This window comes from Rana temporaria (assembly GCF_905171775.1).
Source record: "Rana temporaria chromosome 9 unlocalized genomic scaffold, aRanTem1.1 chr9f, whole genome shotgun sequence".
Lineage (NCBI taxonomy): Eukaryota > Metazoa > Chordata > Amphibia > Anura > Ranidae > Rana > Rana temporaria.
This window is the reverse complement of record NW_024404482.1, coordinates 234,920-259,169: the sequence shown is the minus strand read 5'-3', so window position 1 is coordinate 259,169 and position 24,250 is coordinate 234,920. Positions and strand designations below refer to the sequence as shown.

The following is a 24,250-nucleotide window of genomic DNA, read 5'->3' as shown; positions in this document are numbered from 1 at the left end:
TTATTCTAGTGCTGTGTGCGGAGGGCAGATCCCGGCTGAGCGGTGTTTGCAGTTGCACTTTGTCCTACTTTTTATCATCCAACTTTCCAGCTGCAGACAGGAAGCGCGGACTCCGGGAGAGAAGGAAACCGACAGCCGTTCCCAGGTGGGAGAAGAATCTGACACCTGATAGGCTGACACAGGTTTTGGCATTTAAGAAATACAGAAGTGCAGATCCATGTCCTCCAGGAAAGGTGAGACTTGTCCCTGCAGTCTGCAGTTCTTTATTTCCAGGTCTGTTCCCTGCGCTCCTCTTCCTTCTGTCCCCTACGCTCCTTCCCCTGCGCTCCTCTTCCTCCCGTCTCCCGCGCTCCTTCCCCTGCGCTCCTTTTCCTCTTGTTCCCTGCGCTCCTCTTCCTCCTGTCCCTCGCGCTCCTTCCTCTGCGCTCCTCTTCCTCCTGTCCCTCGCGCTCCTTCCTCTGCGCTCCTCTTTCTCCTGTCCCCCGCGCTCCTTCCTCTGCGCTCCTCTTCCTCCTGTCCCCCGCGCTCCTTCCTCTGCGCTCCTCTTCCTCCCGTCTCCCGCGCTCCTTCCTCTGCGCTCCTCTTCCTCCCGTCCCCCACACTCATTCCTCTGCGCTCCTCTTCCTCCCGTCCCCCGCACTCCTTCCCCTGCGCTCCTCTTCCTCCCGTCCCCCGCGCTCCTTCCTCTGCGCTCCTCTTCCTCCCGTCCCCCGCACTCCTTCCCCTGTGCTCCTGTCCCTCGCACTCCTTCCTCTGCGCTCCTCTTCCTCCTGTCCCCCGCGCTCCTTCCCCTGTGCTCCTCTTCCTCCTGTCCCTCGCACTCCTTCCCCTGCGCTCCTCTTCCTCCCGTCCCCCGCACTCCTCTTCCTCTCGTCTCCCGCCCTCCTTCCTCTGTGCTCCTCTTCCTCCCGTCTCCCGCGCTCCTTCCCCTGCGCTCCTCTTCCTCCCGTCTCCCGCGCTCCTTCCCCTGCGCTCCTCTTCCTCCCGTCCCCTGCACTCATTCCTCTGCGCTCCTCTTCCTCCCGTCCCCCACGCTCCTTCCTCGGCGCTCCTCTTCCTCCCGTCTCCCGCGCTCCTTCCCCTGCGCTCCTCTTCCTCCCGTCTCCCGCGCTCCTTCCCCTGCCCTCCTCTTCCTCCCGTCCCCTGCACTCATTCCTCTGCGCTCCTCTTCCTCCCGTCCCCCACGCTCCTTCCTCTGCGCTCCTCTTCCTCCTGTCCCCCGCGCTCCTTCCTCTGCGCTCCTCTTCCTCCTGTCCCCCGCGCTCCTTCCCCTGCGCTCCTCTTCCTCCTGTCCCCCACGCTCCTTCCTCTGCGCTCCTTTTCCTCCCGTCCCCCGCGCTCCTTCCTCTGCGCTCCTCTTCCTCCCGTCCCCCACGCTCCTTCCTCTGCGCTCCTCTTCCTCCCGTCTCCCGCGCTCATTCCTCTGCGCTCCTCATCCTCCCGTCCCCCGCGCTCATTCCTCTGCGCTCCTCATCCTCCCGTCCCCCGCGCTCCTTCCCCTGCCCTCCTCTTCCTCCCGTCTCCCGCACTCATTCCTCTGCGCTCCTCATCCTCCCGTCCCCCGCGCTCATTCCTCTGCGCTCCTCATCCTCCCGTCCCCCGCGCTCCCTCCCCTGCCCTCCTCTTCCTCCCGTCCCCTGCACTCATTCCTCTGCGCTCCTCTTCCTCCTGTCCCCCGCGCTCCTTCCTCTGCGCTCCTTTTCCTCCCGTCCCCCGCGCTCCTTCCTCTGCGCTCCTCTTCCTCCCGTCCCCCGCGCTCCTTCCTCTGCGCTCCTCTTCCTCCTGTCCCCCGCGCTCCTTCCTCTGCGCTCCTCTTCCTCCTGTCCCCCGCGCTCATTCCTCTGCGCTCCTCTTCCTCCCGTCCCCCGCGCTCATTCCTCTGCGCTCCTCTTCCTCCCGGTCCCCCCGCGCTCCTCTTCCTCCCGGTCCCCCCGCGCTCCTCTTCCCCACGTTCCCCCGCGCTCCTCTTCCTCCCGTGCCCCTGCACTCCTCTTCCTCCCGTCCCCCGCGCTCCTTCCCCTGCGCTCCTCTTCCTCCCGTCCCCCGCGCTCCTTCCCCTGCGCTCCTCTTCCTCCCGTCCCCCGCGCTCCTTCCTCTGCGCTCCTTCCTCTGCCCTCCTCTTCCTCCCGTCCCCCGCGCACATTCCTCTGCGCTCCTCTTCCTCCCGGTCCCCCCGCGCTCCTCTTCCCCACGTTCCCCCGCGCTCCTCTTCCTCCCGTGCCCCCGCGCTCCTCTTCCTCCCGTGCCCCTGCACTCCTCTTCCTCCCGTCCCCCGCGCTCCTTCCCCTGCGCTCCTCTTCCTCCCGTCCCCCGCGCTCCTTCCCCTGCGCTCCTCTTCCTCCCGTCCCCCGCGCTCCTTCCTCTGCGCTCCTCTTCCTCCCGTCCCCCGCGCTCCTTCCTCTGCGCTCCTCTTCCTCCCGTCCCCCGCGCTCCTTCCTCTGCGCTCCTCTTCCTCCCGTCCCCCACGCTCCTTCCCCTGCGCTCCTCTTCCTCCCGTCCCCCACGCTCCTTCCTCTGCGCTCCTCTTCCTCCCGTCCCCCGCGCTCCTTCCTCTGCGCTCCTCTTCCTCCCGTCCCCCGCGCTCCTTCCTCTGCGCTCCTCTTCCTCCCGTCCCCCGCGCTCCTTCCTCTGCGCTCCTCTTCCTCCCGTCCCCCGCGCTCCTTCCTCTGCGCTCCTCTTCCTCCCGTCCCCCGCGCTCATTCCTCTGCGCTCCTCTTCCTCCCGTCCCCCATGCTCCTTCCTCTGCGCTCCTCTTCCTCCCGTCCCCCGCGCTCATTCCTCTGCGCTCCTCATCCTCCCGTCCCCCGCGCTCCTTCCTCTGCGCTCCTCTTCCTCCCGTCCCCCACGCTCCTTCCTCTGCGCTCCTTTTCCTCCCGTCCCCCACGCTCCTTCCTCTGTGCTCCTCTTCCTCCCATCTCCCGCGCTCCTTCCCCTGCGCTCCTCTTCCTCCCGTCCCCCACGCTCCAACCTCTGCGCTCCTCTTCCTCCCGTCCCCCACGCTCCTTCCTCTGCGCTCCTCTTCCTCCCGTCTCCTTCCTCTGCGCGCCTCTTCCTCCCGTCCCCCACGCTCCTTCCTCTGCGCTCCTTTTCCTCCCGTCCCCCACGCTCCTTCCTCTGTGCTCCTCTTCCTCCCGTCCCCCGCGCTCATTCCTCTGCGCTCCTCTTCCTCCCGTCCCCCGCGCTCCTTCCTCTGCGCTCCTCTTCCTCCCGTCCCCCGCGCTCCTTCCTCTGCGCTCCTCTTCCTCTCGTCTCCCGCGCTCCTTCCTCTGCGCTCCTCTTCCTCTCGTCTCCCGCGCTCCTTCCCCTGCGCTCCTCTTCCTCCCGTCCCCCACGCTCCAACCTCTGCGCTCCTCTTCCTCCCGTCCCCCGCGCTCCTTCCCCTACGCTCCTCTTCCTCCCGTCTCCTTCCTCTGCGCTCCTCTTCCTCCCGTTCCCTGCGCTCCTCTTCCTCCCGTTCCCTGCGCTCCTCTCCCCGCCCTCCTTTTCCTCCTGTGCCCCTGCGCTCCTCTTCCCTCTGTCCCCCCGCGCTCCTCTTCCTCCCGGGTTCATACCATGTGATCGTATTTCCAGGTACGGAACGTGCGCTGCACCTGCTCTGCACCTACCAGGCCAAGCTGTGCACCCCCGACCAGCAGAAGCTCCGCGCCTCCCTCCAGGGGGTGATGGGAATGTTCCGGAGTGACCTCTTCCAGGCTCTTTTAGGTATGAGAACATTTAAAGTGGACCTGTCATCAGACAGACTCTGTCATGTGATGTGCAGCATGCTGGCTAATGTGTCAGGTATTTAAGGACCTCCCACAGATATCATACTCCCCTCCCCCTTCTTCCCATATGTACGGAGCCCTCTTTGTTTAGCCATTATCCAGGGACTGAGATGCCGGCTCAGAGGTGAGTGGCTATGTTCACAAATGTCTGACACAGATCAGCCCCTGCTGCAGCCTCTAACCTTGTTGCTACAAAGTTACAATGTACAGTCTGATCACTAGGGGAGGGGAGACTGATGAAATGCCTCCTTCTCCTCCAAAAGGTACAATGTACAGTCTGATCACTGGGGGACATGTTGGCGGGGGGGGGGGGGGGCAGGAGAGGGTTAATGCCCAGTAAGACAGAAGCTTGGGATCTTATGGTTGATGAGTTCGGAGTTATTTCCCAGAAGGGGGGGGGGGGAGGGGGCGTGGGACGCGGCCGGGCTGGCATGTTAGTGAAAACACTTTATTCATTAAACTCCGACGCGCAACGGCTTCACAGTCCTCCGAAGATCTGCATCAAAAACTTTCAGAAATACGACCGAAAGTATAAACATCAATTTCTGGATCTGAACGACACCCAAAAAATGGAACAAAAATGCCGCAAAATTATAAAAAAGAAATAAAAAATCTCTCCATGGAAGGGAAGGGAAGATCTTTTCTTTACATTATTATACAGAGAGGAAAATAATAATAATATAAATAATAATAATAAAAGACTTTTCTACGAGAATATTCCCAATACCTTCATATAAAACTATAAATATAATAAAATAATAATATTATTATTATTATTATTATTATTTTTTATTAATAATACTTATTATTATTTTTTATTAAGTATTATTATTTATTATTATAATTTTTTATTAATATTATTTTATTATATTTATAGTTTTATATGAAGGTATTGGGAATATTCTCGTAGAAAAGTATTATTATTTATTATTATTTTCTACGAGAATATTGCCATACCTTCGGACCCTTTATTAGCTTTGTTGTCCATCTTTGTACTCTCTCCATTTCCAGTACATCCTTCCCGAGGACTGGTGCCCAGAACTGGACGGCATACTCCAGGTGTGGCCGGACCAGAGTCTTGTAGAGGGGAGAATTATCCTTTTATCTCTGGATTTGATCCCCTTTTTTAATGCCAATATTCTGTTTGCTTTGCTAGCAGCAGCTTGGCATTGCTGAGCCTCATTTACTAGGACCCCCAGGTCCTTTCCATCCTAGATCCCCCCAGAGGTTCTCTCCCCATACCTGAGCTCATCCCTCCCCCATACCCGAGCTCCCCCCTCCCCCACTGCTGAGCCTATCTACTACTAGGACCCCCCGGTCCTTTGCCATTCTAGATCCCCCCCAGAGGTTCTCCCCCCCATACCTGAGCTCCTCCCTTCCCCATTGCTGAGCCTATCATCTACTAGGACCCCCAGGTCCTTTGCCATCTTAGATCCCCCCCAGAGGTTCTCCCCCATATCTGAGCTCCTCCCTCCCCCATACCTGAGCTCCTTCCTCCCTCATTGCTGAGCCCATCATCTACTAGGACCCCCCGGTCCTTTTCCATTCTAGATCCCCCAGAGGCTCCCCCCCTCATACCTGAGCTCCTCCCTCCCCCATACCTGAGCTCCTCCCTCCCCCATACCTACTGTATGCTCCTTCCTCCCCCATTGCTGAGCCTATCATTTACTCGGACCCCCAGGTCCTTTTCTCCATCCTAGATCCCCCCAGAGGTTCTACCCCCATACCTGAGCTCCTCCCTCCCCCATACCTGAGCTCCTCCCCTCCCCATACCTGAGCTCCTCCCCCCCCCTCATTGCTGCCTATCATCTACTCTGACCCCCAGGTCCTTTTCCATCCTAGATCCCCCCAGAGGTTCTCCCCCCATACCTGAGCTCCTCCCTTCCTCATTGCTGAGCCTATCATCTACTAGGACCCCCCAGTGCTTTTCCATCCTAGATCCCCCAGAGCCTCTCCCCCCCATACCTGAGCTCCTCCCTCCCCATACCCGAGTTCCTCCCTCCCTCCCTCCCTCCCTCATTCCCGAGCTCCTCCCTCCCTCATACCTGAGCCTATCATCTACTCGGACCCCCAGGTCCTTTTCCATCCTAGATCCCCCAGAGGCTCCCCCCCCCCCCCTCATACCTGAGCTCCTCCAATCCCCATACCCGAGCTCCTCCCTCCCTCATTGCTGAGCCTATCATCTACTAGGACCCCCCAGTCCTTTTCAATCCTAGATCCCCCACAGGCTCCCCCCCTCATACCTGAGCTCCTCCGTCCCCCATATCCGAGCTCCTTCCTCCCTCCCTCATTGCTGAGCCTATCATCTACTAGGACCCCTCAGTCCTTTTCCATCCTCGATCCCCCAGAGGCTCCCCCCCTCATACCTGAGCTCCTCCCTCCCCCATACCTGAGCTCCTCACTCATACCCAAGCTCCTCCCTCCCTCATACCCAAGCTCCTCCATCCCCCATACCTGAGCCTATCATCTACTAGGACCCCCAGGTCCTTTTCCATCCTAGATCCCCCCAGAGGCTCCCCCTCCCCCAGTGTATAGATTTTATTCATATTTTTGCCACCCAAATGCATAATTTTACATTATTCTACATTAACTACTTCCTGCCCGGCCTATAGCAGAATGACGGCATATCAGTGCCGCCTATAAGTGCCCAGTAGTATCGCCTATCAGTGCCACCCATAAGTACCCATCATTGCAGCATTTCAATGCCACCTCATCGGTGCCACCTTATCAGTGCCAACTCCACGAATCATCTGACCTCTGTGATCGCCAACAAGGGATTCTCCAACTACTAAGTCATGTTTTGTGAGGGGTTCACATACTTATGTCACTCATTAAAATGCAAATCAGTTAATAAAAAAAAAAATTGAAATGTGTTTTTCTGGATATTTTTGTTTTTCTGTCTCTCACTGTTATAATAAAACCGATTGTTTCTTTGTCAGTGGGGCAAACGTACAAAATCAGCAGGGGGTCAAATACTTCCCCCCCCCCTCACTGTATAACACTTCCGTGAAATAACTACCACCACATGTGGTGTGCATGGATTTCAGTTCTTTCAATCATAGAGGCTCAGCATCACATGTGGGCGTTACCTGGGGGGGGGGGGGCGGTCTGCATGCCTAGAAACGCCTACTTCAACTATTAAGGCATTTTTAGATTTGCATAACTCCTCCCACTGCCAGGACTGAGGGCTCTTGGGAGGCGTTCAGTGGAACCGCGGTTTACGAGTAACGCGGTTAACGAGCGTTTGAATAACGAGCAACTTTAATATTTTTTATTTATTCTGAGCGTCGTCTCGCAAAAGGACCATAATTCAAGCAAATGGGGTGTGCAGTACCGCATTTAGCCAGAGAGGTGCAGGGGGCGCCGACGACACTCGGAACGGTTCGGTCCAGAGTGTTTCCAAACCTTTTCCCGAGATCAGCTGAGCTGTCCCCGAGTATTTCTGAGGCTCTCCAGCGCCCCCGCACCTCTGGCCACATGCGGCATCGCATGCCATAGAAGTCAATGCGGAACGAATTATCTTCATTTCCATTGACTTCTATGGGGAAACTCGCTTTGATATGCGCGTGCTTTGGATTACAAGTATTCTCCTGGAACGGATTATACTTGTCATTAGAGGTTCCCCTGTACTGAGGCGGGGGGGTGGGTTGTGAGGTTTTCAGGAAGTTACGCACAGCACCCTGCCGGCCCCTCCCACCAGCCTGCATTGCACAGAGAAAGATGGAGACCCCGGTGATGACATCACCTGGTCTAAAATAAAAGTATGCATTGGAAATGGAAAGTTCTTACCCGTATGGCATCATCGGCGTACATTCCGTGTATTTCAGATATCCGGGAATGTTATGAGGTCACTCTGAATTCTGCAGCCAAGGAGACCGCCGAATGCCCACCTCTGAATTCTATAGAAGAAGAAAAACAGGTAACAATCCATCAGACACTGAGAGATCCATCTGAAACATTGTTACAGTGTATGAGAGGTCTTTAGTCTTGTGCCCAACCTGCAGCCTAGGGGCCACAGGGGGCCCTCTGACACTCGAGACCCCCCCTGAAGACAGTAGAAGGCGTCTTCCTTACCTAGGTGCTAACTCCTCCCAGCAAAGGGTATATACTGTATACTCCAGACTGATCTTTAATAAAATGTATTTTATTATATTAAAAAAATAAAGCAATGTGCTGTATATAAAAGTGAAAGCCCCCGGGGGCCCCCATTTACATAAACACACACACACACACACACACACACACACACAAGAGAGAGAGCGCAGCATCACAGGAGAGAGAGAGAGAGAGAACAGCATTACAGGAGAGAGAGAACAGCATCACATACAGGAGAGAGAACAGCATTACAGCAGCGAGAACAGCGTTACAGCAGAGACAGCACAGCGTTACAGCAGAGAGAGCACAGCGTTTCGAGAGAGAGCACAGCGTTACGAGAGAGAGAGCAGCATCACATACAGGAGAGAGAACAGCACTACAGCAGTGAGAACAGCGTTACAGCAGTGAGAACAGCGTCACGAGAGAGAGAGCACAGCGTCACGAGAGAGAGAGCACAGCGTCACGAGAGAGAGCACAGCGTCACGAGAGAGAGCACAGCGTTACGAGAGAGGTCTTTAGTCTTGTACCCTGGTGCCCAACCTGCAGCCTAGGGGCCACGGGGGGCCCTCTGACACTCGAGACCCCCACCCCCTGAAGACAGTAGAAGGCGTCTTCCTTACCTAGGTGCTAACTCCTGCCAGCAAAGGATATATACTGTATACTCCAGACTGATCTTTAATAAAAATTTATTTTATCATATAAAAATAAATAAATAAAGCAATGTGCTGTATATAAAAGTGAAAGCCCCCGGGGGCCCCCGTTTACATAAACACACACACACACACACACACACACACACACACAATGGGACGCCTACGCCGATTACTGTGCATGCCGGAGGGGAGAGACTACGACCTCCGCAATCCCCCGACCACCTCTCAGCTCAACAAGTTACATTAAAATTGGTTGCATTATAAGCACCGCCTTTTTTAGATGGGGGGGGGATAAATCTGTTTTTACCACCTTTCCAGTCGCCAATGTGAACGAGGCCCTAAAGGCCCCCCCCCCCCCATGGACAATGTTGGGTACCAAAGTTTGTCACTCTTTCGCTCGGTGTTTGCAATCTTAACTTTTACGTTTCATATTTATTCACTCAAAAGCGACCAAAGATATTAAAAAACTGGTAATCGTGTGCGCTAAAATTAACGTGTGCGTCATTTTTATTGAAAATACCTCATTTGATAAACATGTGCGTGAATATCATGTGACATACACATTGCAACTGCCGCCATTTTACGCATTCCAAGAGAGAGAGAGAACAGCATCACAGGAGAGAGAACAACATTACAGAAGAGAGCACAGCATGACATACAGGAGAGAGCAAAGCATGACATACAGGAGAGAGCACAGCATGACATACAGGAGAGAGCACAGCATGACATACAGGAGAGAGAACAGCATCACATACAGGAGAGAAAACAGCATCAAGAGACAACAGCATTACAGAAGAGAGAACAGTATCACATACAGTAGAGAGAACAGCATTACAGGAGTGAGAACAGCATCGCAGGAGAGAGAACAGCATCACAGGAGAGAGCGCAGCATCACAGGAGAGAGAACAGCATCACAGAAGCGAGAACAGCATCACAGGAGAGTGAGAGAGAAAGAGCGCAGCATCACAGGAGAGAGAGAGAGAACAGCATCACACGAGAGAGAGCGAGAGCGCAGCATCACAGGAGAGAGAGAGCGCGAACAGAATCACACGAGAGAAAGAGAGCGAGAGCGCAGCATCACAGGAGAGAGAGCGAGAGCGCAGCATCACAGGAGAGAGAACAGCATCACAGGAGAGAGAACAGCATCACAGAAGCGAGAACAGCATCACAGGAGAGTGAGAGAGAAAGAGCGCAGCATCACAGGAGAGAGAGAGAGAACAGCATCACACGAGAGAGAGCGAGAGCGCAGCATCACAGGAGAGAGAGAGCGCGAACAGAATCACACGAGAGAGAGAGAGCGAGAGCGCAGCATCACAGGAGAGAGAGCGAGAGCGCAGCATCACAGGAGAGAGAGCGAGAGCGCAGCATCACAGGAGAGAGAGCGAGAGCGCAGCATCACAGGAGAGAGAGCGAGAGCGCAGCATCACAGGAGAGAGAGCGAGCAGCATCACAGGAGAGAGAGCGAGCAGCATCACAGGAGAGAGAGCGAGCAGCATCACAGGAGAGAGAGCGAGCAGCATCACAGGAGAGAGAGCGAGCAGCATCACAGGAGAGAGAGCGCAGCATCACAGTAGAGATTATATCAGGAAAGTGGACCATTATTATTCTAGTAGAGCAAAAATTCAATGTTTAGCCCATTGCTTATTTACAAAGCTTTGTCACGCAGCAGTCAGGGGCCCCAGGGCAGCAGTCAGGGGCCCCGGGGAAGCAGTCAGGGGCCCCCGGGGCCCTTGTAGGTTTAAAAGGGGAATTTTTTTGCTGATTTCCAAACGGTTGCGTTTTGGATTTTGTGTAAAACTTTTTTTGGCTTTTTTTTCCAGACATTGGAGGAAGCGGAGTTGGGTGATGACGTGACGAGGGAGCCGGCGGGGCCCCAGTGTGTCTGTGTGACCATGAGGATTACTGAAGAGAAGAAGGAGACGGTACAGACATGGCTGAGCCCGACACACGCAACCCTTCCCAAGGTCAGATCACATTCTTCCCTCACCCATCTCTCCGAAAATCTTTTATAGACATGAAAGTGTTAATTTTACTGATCGGGTTTCGATCCGGTGTGACCCGTGACTGACCAATGCGATGGCTGGATATCGGATACATTGTATCAAGTTTTCCTAACAGATACAATCCTTCTTCTCTTCTCATAGGGTGTACATAGGACTCCGCCCTTCCATATACAGTGCATATGAAAAGTACTCACAGAGCTTCACTTTTCCCACATTTTGTGATGTTACATCCTCATTCCAAAATGGATTCAATTCATTATTTTCTACAAACAATCCCCCATAATGACAGCGTGAGAGAAGTTTGTTTGAAATCTTTGCAAATTTCTTAAAAATTAAAAAAGGAAAAAATCCCACATACATAAGTATCACAGGCTCCTCCCACGTACACAAGTATTACAGGCTCCTCCCACATACATAAGTATCACAGGCTCCTCCCACGTACATAAGTATCACAGGCTCCTCCCACGTACACAAGTATTATAGGCTCCTCCCACATACATAAGTATCACAGGCTCCTCCCATGTACATAAGTATCACAGGCTCCTCCCACGTACACAAGTATTACAGGCTCCTCCCACATACATAAGTATCACAGGCTCCTCCCACGTACACAAGTATCACAGGCTCCTCCCATGTACACAAGTATCACAGGCTCCTCCCATGTACACAAGTATCACAGGCTCCTCCCATGTACACAAAAGTCTCACAGACTCCTCCCATGTACATACGTCTCACAGACTCCTCCCAGGTACATAAGTATCCCAAGCTCCTCCCATGTACACAAGTATCCCAAGCTCCTCCCATGTACATAAATATCACAGGCTCCTCCCATGTACATAAATATCACAGGCTCCTCCCATGTACATAAATATCACAGGCTCCTCCCATGTACACAAGTATCCCAGGCTCCTTCCATGTACACAAGTATCCCAAGCTCCTCCCATGTACACAAGTATCCCAAGCTCCTCCCATGTACATAAATCTCACAGGCTCCTCCCATGTACACAAGTATCACAGGCTCCTCCCATGTACATAAATATCACAGGCTCCTCCCATGTACATAAATATCACAGGCTCCTCCCATGTACATAAATATCACAGGCTCCTCCCATGTACATAAATATCACAGGCTCCTCCCATGTACATAAATATAACAGGCTCCTCCCATGTACACAAAAGTCTCACAGACTCCTCCCATGTACATAAGTCTCACAGGCTCCTCCCATGTACACAAGTCTCACAGGCTCCTCCCATGTACATAAGTCTCACAGGCTCCTCCCATGTACATAAATATCACAGGCTCCTCCCATGTACACAAAAGTCTCACAGACTCCTCCCATGCACATAAATCTCACAGGCTCCTCCCATGTACATAAGTCTCATAGACTCCTCCCATGTACATAAGTATAACGGCCTCCTCCCATGTACATAAGTATCACAGGCTCCTCCCATGTACATAAATATCACAGGCTCCTCCCATGTACATAAGTATCACAGGCTCCTCCCATGTACACAAGTCTCACAGGCTCCTCCCATGTACACAAGTCTCACAGACTCCTCCCATGTACACAAGTCTCACAGGCTCCTCCCATGTACACAAGTCTCACAGGCTCCTCCCATGTACATAAGTCTCACAGGCTCCTCCCATGTACATAAATATCACAGGCTCCTCCCATGTACATAAGTATCACAGGCTCCTCCCAGGTACATAAGCATCACAGACTCCTCCCATGTACACAAAAGTCTCACAGACTCCTCCCATGTACATAAATCTCACAGGCTCCTCCCATGTACATAAGTCTCATAGACTCCTCCCATGTACATAAGTATAACAGCCTCCTCCCATGTACATAAGTATCACAGGCTCCTCCCATGTACATAAATATCACAGGCTCCTCCCATGTACATAAGTATCACAGGCTCCTCCCATGTACATAAGTATCACAGGCTCCTCCCATTGAGCTCAGGTTCTTCCTGTTTCCACTGATCATCCTTGAGATGTTTCTATAACTTGATTGGAGTCCTCCTGTGGTAAATTCAGGTGATTGGACATGATTTGGAAAGGCGCACACCTGTCTATAGAAGGTCCCACAGGTAACAGTGCATGTCAGAGCACAAACCAAGCCAAGGAATTGTCTGCAGACCTCGGAGACAGGATTGTATGGAGACACAGATCGGGGGAAGGGTACATTGAAGGATCCAATGAGCACAGTGGCCTCCATCATCTGTAAATGGAAGAAGTTTGGAACCCCCGGGACTCTTCCTAGAGCGGGCCGCCCGGCCAAACTGAGCGATCGGGGGAGTGGGGGCCTCAGTCAGGGAGGTGACCAATAACACGATGGTCACTCTGACAGATCTCCAGTGTTTCTCTGTGGGGGAGAGGAGAACCTTCCAGAACAACCATCTCTGCAGCTCTCCACCAATCAGGTCTGTATGGGGGAGTGGCCAGACGGAAGCCACTCCTCAGAAAAAGTCACATGACAGCCACCTGGAGATCACCAAAAGACACCTGAAGGACTCTCCGGTCATGAGAAACAAAATTCTCTGGTCTGATGAAACAAAGATTGAACTCTTTGGCCTGAGTGGCAAGTGGAGGAAACCAGGCACCGCCCATCACCTGGCCAATACCATCCCTACTGTGAAGCATGGTGGTGGCAGCGTCATGCTGTGGGTATCTTTTTTTTATCATCGGTTGATAGAATGTAAACAGCTGGGCCTGACAGCGTCATTGGTTGCCATGGTGTAGGCAGAGCCAGTGTCCTAGCAACCAACTCAGTAGACTGCCAGCCTCCGTGAAGCATACCCAGAGAAGTAAAGTGGTGCACATGAGCAGATCTGCGTGCGCATGCGCAGAAGTTTAATGACTATTCGGTATACAACATTTTTTTTAAAAGTTCAAAACAGACAGCAAACCAAGACGCCAGTGTGACCAGCTAGAAAGGTTCTTCGATCCCCACTGTACACATTCGCTCGCGCACACCAGCCCGCGATCCAATCACAGCCCCCCTGTGGATTTTCCCTTCGAGGGTTCATCTTAGTAAATCATCCTCACTGGTTACATTGGCCCAGATTCAAGAAGCACTTGCGCCCGCGCAATCATAGGTTACACGGCGCAATTGCTGACTTGCTCCGGTGTAACGAGTGCTCCTGATTCAGGAACCTCGTTACACCGACTGCAGCCTAAAATCTGCGTGGCATAAGGCTCTTATGCCTCGCAGATTTTAGGCTGCATTCTTGCGGGGGCCGCTAGGGGGCGCTCCCATTGTGTATCAGCGTGTAGTATGCAAATTGCATACTACCACTGATTCACAAGCTTGCGCGAGCCCCGCGAAATCCAAGTACGGAGTTTCCGTACGGCTACTTTTAGCGCAAGGCTGCCCCTTCTAATAGTAGGGGCAGCCAATGCTAAAGTATTGCCGGCCTTCCCGCGCCGTAAAATTTGAATTTCACGGCGTTTGCGTAAGTGAAACGTGAATGGCGCTGGACGCCATTCACGTTCGCTTAGAAGCAAATGACGTCCTTGCGACGTCATTTGCCGCAAATGCGCGTCGGGAAATTTTCCTGAAGGAGCATGCGCTGTACGCTCGGCGCGGGAGCGCGCCTAATTTAAATGATTCCCGCCCCCGGCGGGATCATTTAACTTGCGCGCGCTTACGCCGGGCAAATTTGCCGGCGCGCCCTCGCAATTCACGGAGCTACTGCTCCGTGAATCGAGGGCAGCCCAAAATATTTGCGGGGGCGCAGGGCAAAATCGTTGCCCTGCTCCCCCGCAAATATCGCGCAATTCTACTTGAATCTGGGCCATTGTATACAAGGATTCCCTTCCTCCAGAGTCGTATCTGTCCGATGGCTTGGTGTCTTCCCATTGTCACTCACACATTGCACAGCTGGGCCAGCACGCTCCTCCTCCTCCCCCGGCTATAATTAGTTTGCGCGGAGAAGGGCAGGATGACTTGTACTTGCTAGGAAAATAAGAGGGATTGGGGAAAATTGTGTGTCTCTGAGGATCCATATATAAGAACGAGGAATTGTTAGGTCGTTCCTCCTTCGAAAGACTTAGGAGACGTGCAGATTGTAGTCGCCCTCCATCTCTGCGATCGGATCGGTGATGAAAAGATCGGACCGGCGCGATCTCGAGAGATTCAGGAACGTTGGTTGGTGCCCAGTCAGGTGCTGGGTCCTTGTGCTTCCCGATCGTTGTGCAGAGTGACGATCACCGCAGCTCAACCAACCTTCAGTTTCTGTGGCCCGGATTCAGAGACGAGTTTCGGCGGCGTATCTCCGGATACGCCGTCGTAACTCTGAGTGGCGGGGTCGTATCTATGCGCCCGATTCGTAGAATCAGTTACGCATAGATTTCCCTAAGAAACCGTCGTATCTTAGGCTGCATATTTACGCTGGCCGCTAGGTGGCGCTTTCCGTAGATTTACGCGAGGAATATGCAAATTAGGTAGATACGCCGATTCAGAAACGTACGTCCGCCCGGCGCATTTTTTTAAGGCTTTTTCCGGCGTAAAGTTACCCCTCATAAAGCAGGGGTAAGTCATGTTAGGTATGGAAGTCGGAAACACACGAACAGCGTCGTATTTTACGTCGTTTACGTAAGTCGTTCGCGAATAGGGCTGTACGTAAGTTACGTTCACGACTAAAGCATTGACAGTTTGCGGCGTAATTTGGAGCATGCGCACTTGGAAACGTTCACGGACGGCGCATGCGCCGTTCGTAAAAAAAAACGTCAAATACGTGGGGGTCACAATTAATTTAAATAAAACACGCCCACATCGTCCACATTTGAATTAGGCGGGCTTACGCCGACACATTTACACTACGCCGCCGTAACTAAGGGCGCAAGTTTTTTCTGAATACGGAACTTGCGCCCTAAGTTACGGCGGCGTAATGTATCTGAGATACGCTACGCCCGCCAATATACACAATTGTATCTAAATCCGGGCCTGTATCTTTGTTTTCTCCTTTTCCTTCCATCCTTTGTTACATCTCAATGCTTTGGACCCCTCTGCAGCCACTTCCTGTCTCCATACACTCCAGCGATGGCGGCACGCCATTTCTCAGGGCGGGTTTCCTGATGGGGACGTCACCAGTGGGCCATCTCTGTGTAAATCGGATGACGGGGACAGAGCGTTGTCACCCAGTAAAAGGATCAAAAGTCCATGTCACAGGGTGACAACGCAAGAGCACAACCGGGAGACTGACAGAGCGTTGTCACCCTTCAACAGGAAGTGACCTTCATGGTAGAATCCCCAGGGATTGTTAACATCCACTAGCTCCGTGATGTCATCATGGGGGAGGGGAAGAGGACTCCGGTGACAACCTGTGAAGCTCTGGTGACCTCCATGCCCAAGAGGGTTAAAGGGAAGTTCCAGACTTTTTTTTTTATGTTTATTAAAAGTCATCAGTTACAAAAAGTGTATTAATAAACATACACTTATCTGTTCCACAGTCCAGCGACGCGCTTCACGCCTCTCCCCCACTTCTCCGCCGGCGCCTCCATTGCAACTGTGGGCACCCGGCCGTAACAGCTTTCGGCTTCACAGCCGGGCACTCACTGTGCATGTCATTTATTATCGGTGGCGGTTCGTCCATAGAGGGCGCTGGAGCGCCGCCCCCTCTGGCTCCCGCACACACCACTGACTAATACCATCGATTTACGCATTGCATGAATCGATGTTATTGTCGCCGCTGGTGAGCGCCGACCACCTGAATAACGGCAGCTGGTTGGCTGTACGGAAGTGCCTATCAGAGCCACCGGCTTTCCGTGTACAGCCCTCAGCCTTCCGGGGAACGTACCAGGGTGCGTTCCTTGGATAAGACTGACAGGCGTCTCACCCAATCAGGTTGACCGGTTGTGGCTATCAGTAACCTGATTGGCTGAAGCGTCATCAAGGGCGGGAGAAGACAGTGGGACGTAGATGGCTGATTCCAGTAAAGGTAAGTGCCGGGCGGGGGGGGGGGCGTTTTACAGGGCACAGCAGCGACGAAGGGCACAGTAACATCAATGGGCACAGTGGCGACAATTGGCACAGCGGCATGAATGGGCACAGTGGCGACAATTAAAGGGCACAGTGACATCAATGGGCACAGTGGCTGCGTTTGATGGCATGACACAGTGGTGCGAATTGATGGCATGGCACAGTGGTGCGAATTGATGGCACAGTGAGGCTGTTTTTTTTTTTTCCCCGTTTGCGCCCCCCCAAAAATGTTGAGCACCAGCCGCCACTGTTTATATATATATATACACACACACACACACACACACACAAATAATAATAATAAAAAAAAAAAAAAAAAAGAATAAAGTGTGTGTATATTATACACACAAAAAAAATAAATATAATAAAAATAAAAAGGTGTGTGTATTATATATATACACACACACACACACACTTTAATAATTGTTTTATGTATTTATTACACGCGCTCGGTATAAGGATAAATCAAAAGCAGTGAGGCGGTGAAGTTCCGGGTTTCCGAAGGCGGTGAAGTTCCGGGTTTCCGGAGGCGGTGAAGTTCCGGGTTTTCGGAGGCGGTGAAGTTCCGGGTTTTCGGAGGCGGTGAAGTTCCGGGTTTTCGGAGGCGGTGAAGTTCCGGGTTTCCAGAAGCGGTGAAGTTTCGGGTTTCCAGAGGCGGCGAAGTTCCGGGTTTCCAGAGGCGGTGAAGTTCCGGGTTTCCGGAGGAGGTGAATTTCCGGGTTTTTAAAGGCGGTGAAGTTCCGGGTTTCCGGAGGCGGTGAAGTTCCACGTTTTCGGAGGCGGTGAAGTTCCGCGTTTCAGAGGCGGTGAAGTTCCGCGTTTCAGAGGCGGTGAAGTTCCGCGTTTCAGAGGCGGTGAAGTTCCGCGTTTCAGAGGCGGTGAAGTTCCGCGTTTCAGAGGCGGTGAAGTTCCGCGTTTCAGAGGCGGTGAAGTTCCGCGTTTCCGGAGGCGGTGAAGTTCCGGTTTCCGGAGGCGGTGAAGTTCCGGGTTCTCGGAGGCGGTGAAGTTCCGGGTTTTCGGAGGCGGTGAAGTTCCGGGTTTTCGGAGGCGGTGAAGTTCCGGTTTCCGGAGGCGGTGAAATTCTGGGTTTTCGGGGGCGGTGAAGTTCCGGAGGCGGTGAAGTTCCGGGTTTTCGGAAGCGGTGAAGTTCTGGGTTTCCAGAGGCGGTGAAGATCCGGAGGCGGTGAAGTTCCGGGTTTTCGGAAGCGGTGAAGTTCCGCGTTTCCAGAGGCGGTGAAGATTCGGGTTTTCGGAGGCGGTGAAGTTCTGGGTTTCCAGAGGCGGTGAAGATCCGGGTTTTCGGAGGCGGCGAAGTTCCGGGTTTCCGGAGGCGGTGAAATTCTGGGTTTTCGGAAGCGGTGAAGTTCCGCGTTTCCAGAGGCGGTGAAGATTCGGGTTTTCGGAGGCGGTGAAGTTCCGGGTTTCCAGAGGCGGTGAAGATCCGGGTTTTCGGAGGCGGCGAAGTTCCGGGTTTCCGGAGGCGGTGAAATTCTGGGTTTTCGGGGGCGGTGAAGTTCCGGAGGCGGTGAAGTTCCGGGTTTTCGGAAGCGGTGAAGTTCCGCGTTTCCAGAGGCGGTGAAGATTCGGGTTTTCGGAGGCGGTGAAGTTCTGGGTTTCCAGAGGCGGTGAAGATCCGGGTTTTCGGAGGCGGCGAAGTTCCGGATTTTTGGAGGCGGCGAAGTTCCGGATTTTCGGAGGCGGTGAAGTTCCGGGTTTTTAGAGGGGTTGAACTTCCGGGTTTCCGGAGGCGGTGAAGTTCCGGGTTCCGGAGGCGGTGAAGTTCCAGGTTCCGGAGGCGGTGAAGTTCCGGGTTTTTGGAGGTCGGGTGTCTCCGGTGATCTTCTTTATAGAAGGCGATGGCTCCGGATGGTGAATGTTTTCACACAGATTTAGCGGTGAACGGAGATTCATTTTTACAGACTTCCAGGGGCGGACTGACAACTCATGGGGTCCCCGGGGCAATAGGAGATTATGGGGCCCCCGGGCAATAGGAGATTATGGGTCCCCCGGGGCAATAGGAGATTATGGGGTCCCCGGGCAATAGGAGATTATGGTGCCCCCGGGCAATAGGAGATTATGGTGCCCCCGGGCAATAGGAGATTATGGTGCCCTGGGGCAATAGGAGATTACGGGGTCCCCGGGCAATAGGAGATTATGGGGCCCCGGGGCAATAGGAGATTATGGGGCCCCCGGGCAATAGGAGATTATGGTGCCCCGGGGCAATAGGAGATTATGGGGCCCCCGGGCAATAGGAGATTATGGTGCCCCGGGGCAATAGGAGATTATGGGGTCCCCGGGCAATAGGAGATTATGGTGCCCTGGGGCAATAGGAGATTATGGGGTCCCCGGGCAATAGGAGATTATGGGGTCCCCGGGCAATAGGAGATTATGGGGCCCCCGGGCGATAGATTATGGGGCCACACAGAATACATACACACTGAAAAGCGACTGGAGAGGCGGGGCAGCTATAATCTTGGGATTTTTTTTAAAACACAGATTTTTACACACTGTCCCTGGTTTTCCTGAGGCTGGCAACCCTGATGGGGCCCCCTAGTGGCATGGGGCCCTCGGGCAGTGCCCAAATACTCAGTCCGCCCCTGCAGACTTCACATGTTTAATGGGAAATGTTTCCTTTGTATACTCAGAACTTCCATATATATAAGTGTTTGAAGGTCATCTAATAGACTGGGACCCCATCCCCCCATCACAGCCGTCATTGTCCCAGGAGGGATGACAGGAGGGACATCTGGTGCTCATCCTATTGCCGGGATAAAAGCCGAAATATCAATATTGGGCTCAGATGTTCAGCACTTCATCCCTTACTGATCGCCTTCTTAGGGCGGAATTACAGCGCCTTGAAAAAGTATTCGTACTCCCTCTATATACAGCTCCTTGAAAAAGTATTCACACCCCTTGAAATTTCCCAAATTTTTCATGTTACAGCCAAAAACGTAAATGTATTTTATTGGGATTTTATGTGAGAGACACTATGGGCCAGATTCTCGTAGAATCCGCGTTGGCGTAGTGTAAGCCATTTACATTACGCCGCCACAACTTACTGGAGCAAGTGCCGTATTCTCCAAGCACTTGTTCCGTAATTTGCGTCAGCGTAGTGTAAATGGCCCGGCGTATCCCCGCGTAATTCAAAGGGGGCGGCTTGTATTTAAATTAAGCGCGCCCCCGCGCCGATCGAACTGCGCATGCGTCGGCCGTAAAAAATACCCCAGTGCGCATGCTCCAGCTCACGACGGAAAACGTCAATGAAGCCGACGTGAGCGTCATTGACGTAAAGTCCAAACGACTTAGTAAAATGATGTAAACGACGGAAAAAGACGACGCTGACCCGACGCCATACTTAACATGGCATGCGGCGGACTGACGTAAGGTTACCCCTCATATAGCAGGGGTAACCTTATGCTTACGGAAACGACGACAAGGCGGCGCAAAAACGTTCGGGAATCGGAGTATCAGGCTCATTTGCATAGACAAATGAGAAATCGTCGTAAACGCCATCTAGCGGCCAGCGTGGAATTACATCTAAGATCCGACGGTGTAAGTGACTTACGCCAGTCCGTATCTATGCGTAAATGATTCTAGGAATCAGACGCATAGATACCCGGGGCCAAAAACAGAGATACACCGTCATATCTCTTTTGAGAATCTGGCCCAAAGTGTCACATAATTGTGAAGTGGAAGGAAAATGATACAAATAAATCCGTGAAAAGTGTGGGGGGAGGGGCATTTGTATGGCGCCCCCTTTACTCTGATAACTAAAATCTAGTGGATCCAATTGCCTTCAGAAGTCACCTGATTAGTAAATAGAGTCCACCTGTGTGTCATGTAATCTCAGGATAAATACAGCTGTTCTGTGAAGCCCTCAGAGGTTTGTTAGAGAACCTCAGTGAACAAACAGCATCATGAAGGCCGAGGAACACACCAGACAGGTCAGGGATAAAGTTGTGGAGAAGTATAAAGCAGGGTTAGGTTATAAAAAATTCTCCCGAGCTTTGAAGATCTCACGGAGCTTCTGTTCAATCCATCATCGGAAAATGGAAAGAGTATGGCACAACCGCAAACCTACCAAGACACGGCCGTCCACCTAAACTGACCGGGCCGGGCAAGGAGAGCATTCATCAGAGAAGCAGCCAAGAGGCCCATGGTAACTCTGGAGGAGCTGCACAGGAGCTGCACAGCTCAGGGGGGAGAATCTGTCCACAGGACAACTATTAGTGGTCTCTCCACAAATCTGCCCTTTATGGAAGAGTGACAAGAAGAAAGACATTGGAGGAAGAAAGACAGAAGAAGTCCTGTTTGTAGTTTGTGAGAAGCCATGTGGGGGAGGGGACACAGCAAACATGTGGGGGAGGGGACACAGCAAACATGTGGGGGAGGGGACACAGCAAACACGTGGGGGAGGGGACACAGCAAACATGTGGGGGAGGGGACACAACAGACATGTGGAAGAAGGGGCTCTGGTCACATGACACCAAAATTCAACTTTTTGCCCTAAAAACAAAAAACACTTTGGCCCGGATTCACAAAGCACTTGCGTCGCCGTATCTCGAGATACGCCGCGTAAGTGCAAATATGCGCCGTCGTATCTGTGCGCCGGACCCACAAACTAAGATACGCCTAAAAATAGGCTTCATCCCGCTGGCGTAGGCTGGACGCATGGCGGCGCTCCCATTGATCAGCCATTCAAATATGCAAATGCGGAAAATACGGCTATTTAAGAACGTACGTGCGCCCGACGCAGGCTACGACTGGTGCGCGTAAGTTGTACGTCCGGCGTAAAGTTATGCCCCATGAAGGAGGTGTAACTCAGCAGCAGACATACAAAGGTCTGCACCAAGGAACACAAGCCGGCGTATTTTACGTTGGACGTGTGTCTGGCTGGACGTAGGATACGTTCATGGCGTAGGCAGTGATCCGGCGTATCTTAGGTAGATGTTCATTAGCGACGGCTAATAATGGGATGTGGAGTTCCAGCACCTTGTACCTCTGGATCCATTTACATTACACAGCACCCTGCACCCCTTTACATTACACAGCACCCTGCACCTCTGGACCCCTTTACATTACACAGCACCCTGCACCTCTGGGCCCCTTTACATTACACAGCACCCTGCACCTCTGGGCCCCTTTACATTACACAGCACCCTGCACCTCTGGGCCCCTTTACATTACACAGCACCCTGCACCTCTGGACCCCTTTACATTACACAGCCCCCTGCACCTCTGGACCCCTTTACATTACACGCCCCCCCACAGTTTGTTACACAGACACCCCCTTAACAGTTCTGGACCCCCTGCATGTTACACAGACCTCCCTACAGTGCAGACCCCCCCTCCCTACAGTGCAGACCCCCCCTACATTATAGCCCCCCTCTACAATACAGCCCATACAGACCCCCCCTACATTACAGAGACGTGACCTGTGGCCCGCGGGCCGCCGCGGCCCACCAGGCATATGCCCAGTATGCCCTATGGCCAGTCCGGGCCTGGTCGCATTACATCAGTGGCAATGTGGGACCTGAATGAGGGACTTGAGCAACTAAAATTCACTGCGCAAGGTAAGGGTGGAATAAATAATAAAAGAATGGATTGGGGGAGGGGCGGAAAAAAAAGCCTGAAATGGGGCTTTAAAAGAAAAGGAAAAAAAAATAAAAAACAACAACCTGGCAATTGTGTGCCTCCGAATCTCTCACATTTATTCGTTCCGCTACTTCATTAATATCTGCAAAAATGTAAACGTTTTAAATCCAGAAAATCGCCTCCTGGAAGCGCCGATCATGTGCGTTATTCAGATTATTAATGAAGGAGAAGAGCGGCCGCGGCGGTCGGGGATTTTGCGTCGTTCTGCTGTTAATTTTGTCCACATCCTGTTTCTGGAAATGACGGCGATGGAGGTTTTTGTGCGCTGCGATATCTCGCCCGGCTCTGAGTCATAAACGCTTGTAATTTGCCTCACAATTAGCAGCAATTGTGCCGCGTGCGTCCCGATCATGGAAATGAGCCGCAGCATTGAAAGGAGGCGAGAGATCTGATTACAGCCAAACGCCGGCTTGTGTGAGAGACAAAGGGGGCCCCCGAGATGTACCGAGGGGGGCATCGAGACCCCCATATACACACTCAGGGGACACTTTATTATTAGGTCCCCCTTGCTGGTAGCGGGTTGGCCCCCCTTTATTAGAACCCCCTTGCTAGTAGTGGGGTGAACCCCCTTTATTAGGACCCCCTTGCTAGTAGCGGGTTGGACCCCCTTTATTAGGTCCTCCTTGCTAGTAGCGGGTTGGACCCCCTTTATTAGGTCCCCCTTGCTAGTAGTGGGTTGGACCCCCTTTATTAGGTCCTCCTTGCTAGTAGTGGGTTGGACCCCCTTTATTAGGACCCCCTTGCTAGTAGCGGGTTGGACCCCCTTTATTAGGACCTCCTTGCTAGTAGCGGGTTGGACCCCCTTTATTAGGTCCCCCTTGCTAGTAGTGGGTTGGACCCCCTTTATTAGGTCCTCCTTGCTAGTAGCGGGTTGGACCCCCTTTATTAGGTCCTCCTTGCTAGTAGCGGGTTGGACCCCCTTTATTAGGTCCCCCTTGCTAGTAGCGGGTTGGACCCCCTTTATTAGGTCCCCCTTGCTAGTAGCGGGTTGGACCCCCTTTATTAGGTCCTCCTTGCTAGTAGCGGGTTGGACCCCCTTTATTAGGTCCCCCTTGCTAGTAGCGGGTTGGACCCCCTTTATTAGGACCTCCTTGCTAGTAGCGGGTTGGACCCCCTTTATTAGGTCCCCCTTGCTAGTAGCGGGTTGGACCCCCTTTATTAGGTCCTCCTTGCTAGTAGCGGGTTGGACCCCCTTTATTAGGTCCTCCTTGCTAGTAGTGGGTTGGACCCCCTTTATTAGGACCCCCTTGCTAGTAGCGAGTTGGACCCCCTTTATTAGGACCTCCTTGCTAGTAGCGGGTTGGACCCCCTTTATTAGGACCCCCTTGCTAGTAGCGGGTTGGACCCCCTTTATTAGGACCTCCTTGCTAGTAGCGGGTTGGACCCCCTTGCTAGTAGCGGGTTGGACCCCCTTTATTAGGTCCTCCTTGCTAGTAGTGGGTTGGACCCCCTTTATTAGGACCTCCTTGCTAGTAGTGGGTTGGACCCCCTTTATTAGGACCTCCTTGCTAGTAGTGGATTGGACCCCCTTTATTAGGTCCCCCTTGCTAGTAGAGGGTTGGACCCCCTTTATTATGTCCCCCTTGCTAGTAGTGGGTTGGACCCCCTTTATTAGGTCCCCCTTGCTAGTAGCGGGTTGGACCCCCTTGCTAGTAGCGGGTTGGACCTCCTTTATTAGGTCCCCCTTGCTAGTAGCGGGTTGGACCCCCTTTATTAGGTCCCCCTTGCTAGTAGCGGGTTGGACCCCCTTTATTAGGTCCCCCTTGCTAGTAGCGGGTTGGACCTCCTTTATTAGGCCCCCCTTGCTAGTACCGGGTTGGACCCCCTTTATTAGGTCCCCCTTGCTAGTAGCGGGTTGGACCCCCTTTATTAGGTCCCCCTTGCTAGTAGTGGGTTGGACCCCCTTTATTAGGTCCCCCTTGCTAGTAGTGGGTTGGACCCCCTTTATTAGGTCCCCCTTGCTAGTAGCGGGTTGGACCCCCTTTATTAGGTCCCCCTTGCTAGTAGAGGGTTGGACCCCCTTTATTAGGTCCCCCTTGCTAGTAGCGGGTTGGACCCCCTTTATTAGGTCCCCCTTGCTAGTAGCGGGTTGG

The 24,250-nt window shown here is 53.0% G+C and overlaps 1 protein-coding gene across 1 annotated transcript in view; it reads left to right on the top strand.

Annotated features, from left to right (window-relative positions):
• LOC120921940 (disks large homolog 3-like) overlaps positions 1 to 24,250 on the top strand; it is a 206,607-nt gene that overhangs the window by 166 nt on the left and 182,191 nt on the right. Inside the window, exons 1-5 of the mRNA XM_040334450.1 lie at positions 1 to 233; positions 3,571 to 3,702; positions 7,592 to 7,741; positions 8,960 to 9,048; positions 10,333 to 10,476. The exon at positions 1 to 233 is cut by the window's left edge and continues 166 nt beyond it. Coding sequence (XP_040190384.1) covers positions 218 to 233; positions 3,571 to 3,702; positions 7,592 to 7,741; positions 8,960 to 9,048; positions 10,333 to 10,476 — 531 coding nt within the window. The 5' untranslated portion in view covers positions 1 to 217. The remainder of the gene's footprint in view (positions 234 to 3,570; positions 3,703 to 7,591; positions 7,742 to 8,959; positions 9,049 to 10,332; positions 10,477 to 24,250) is intronic.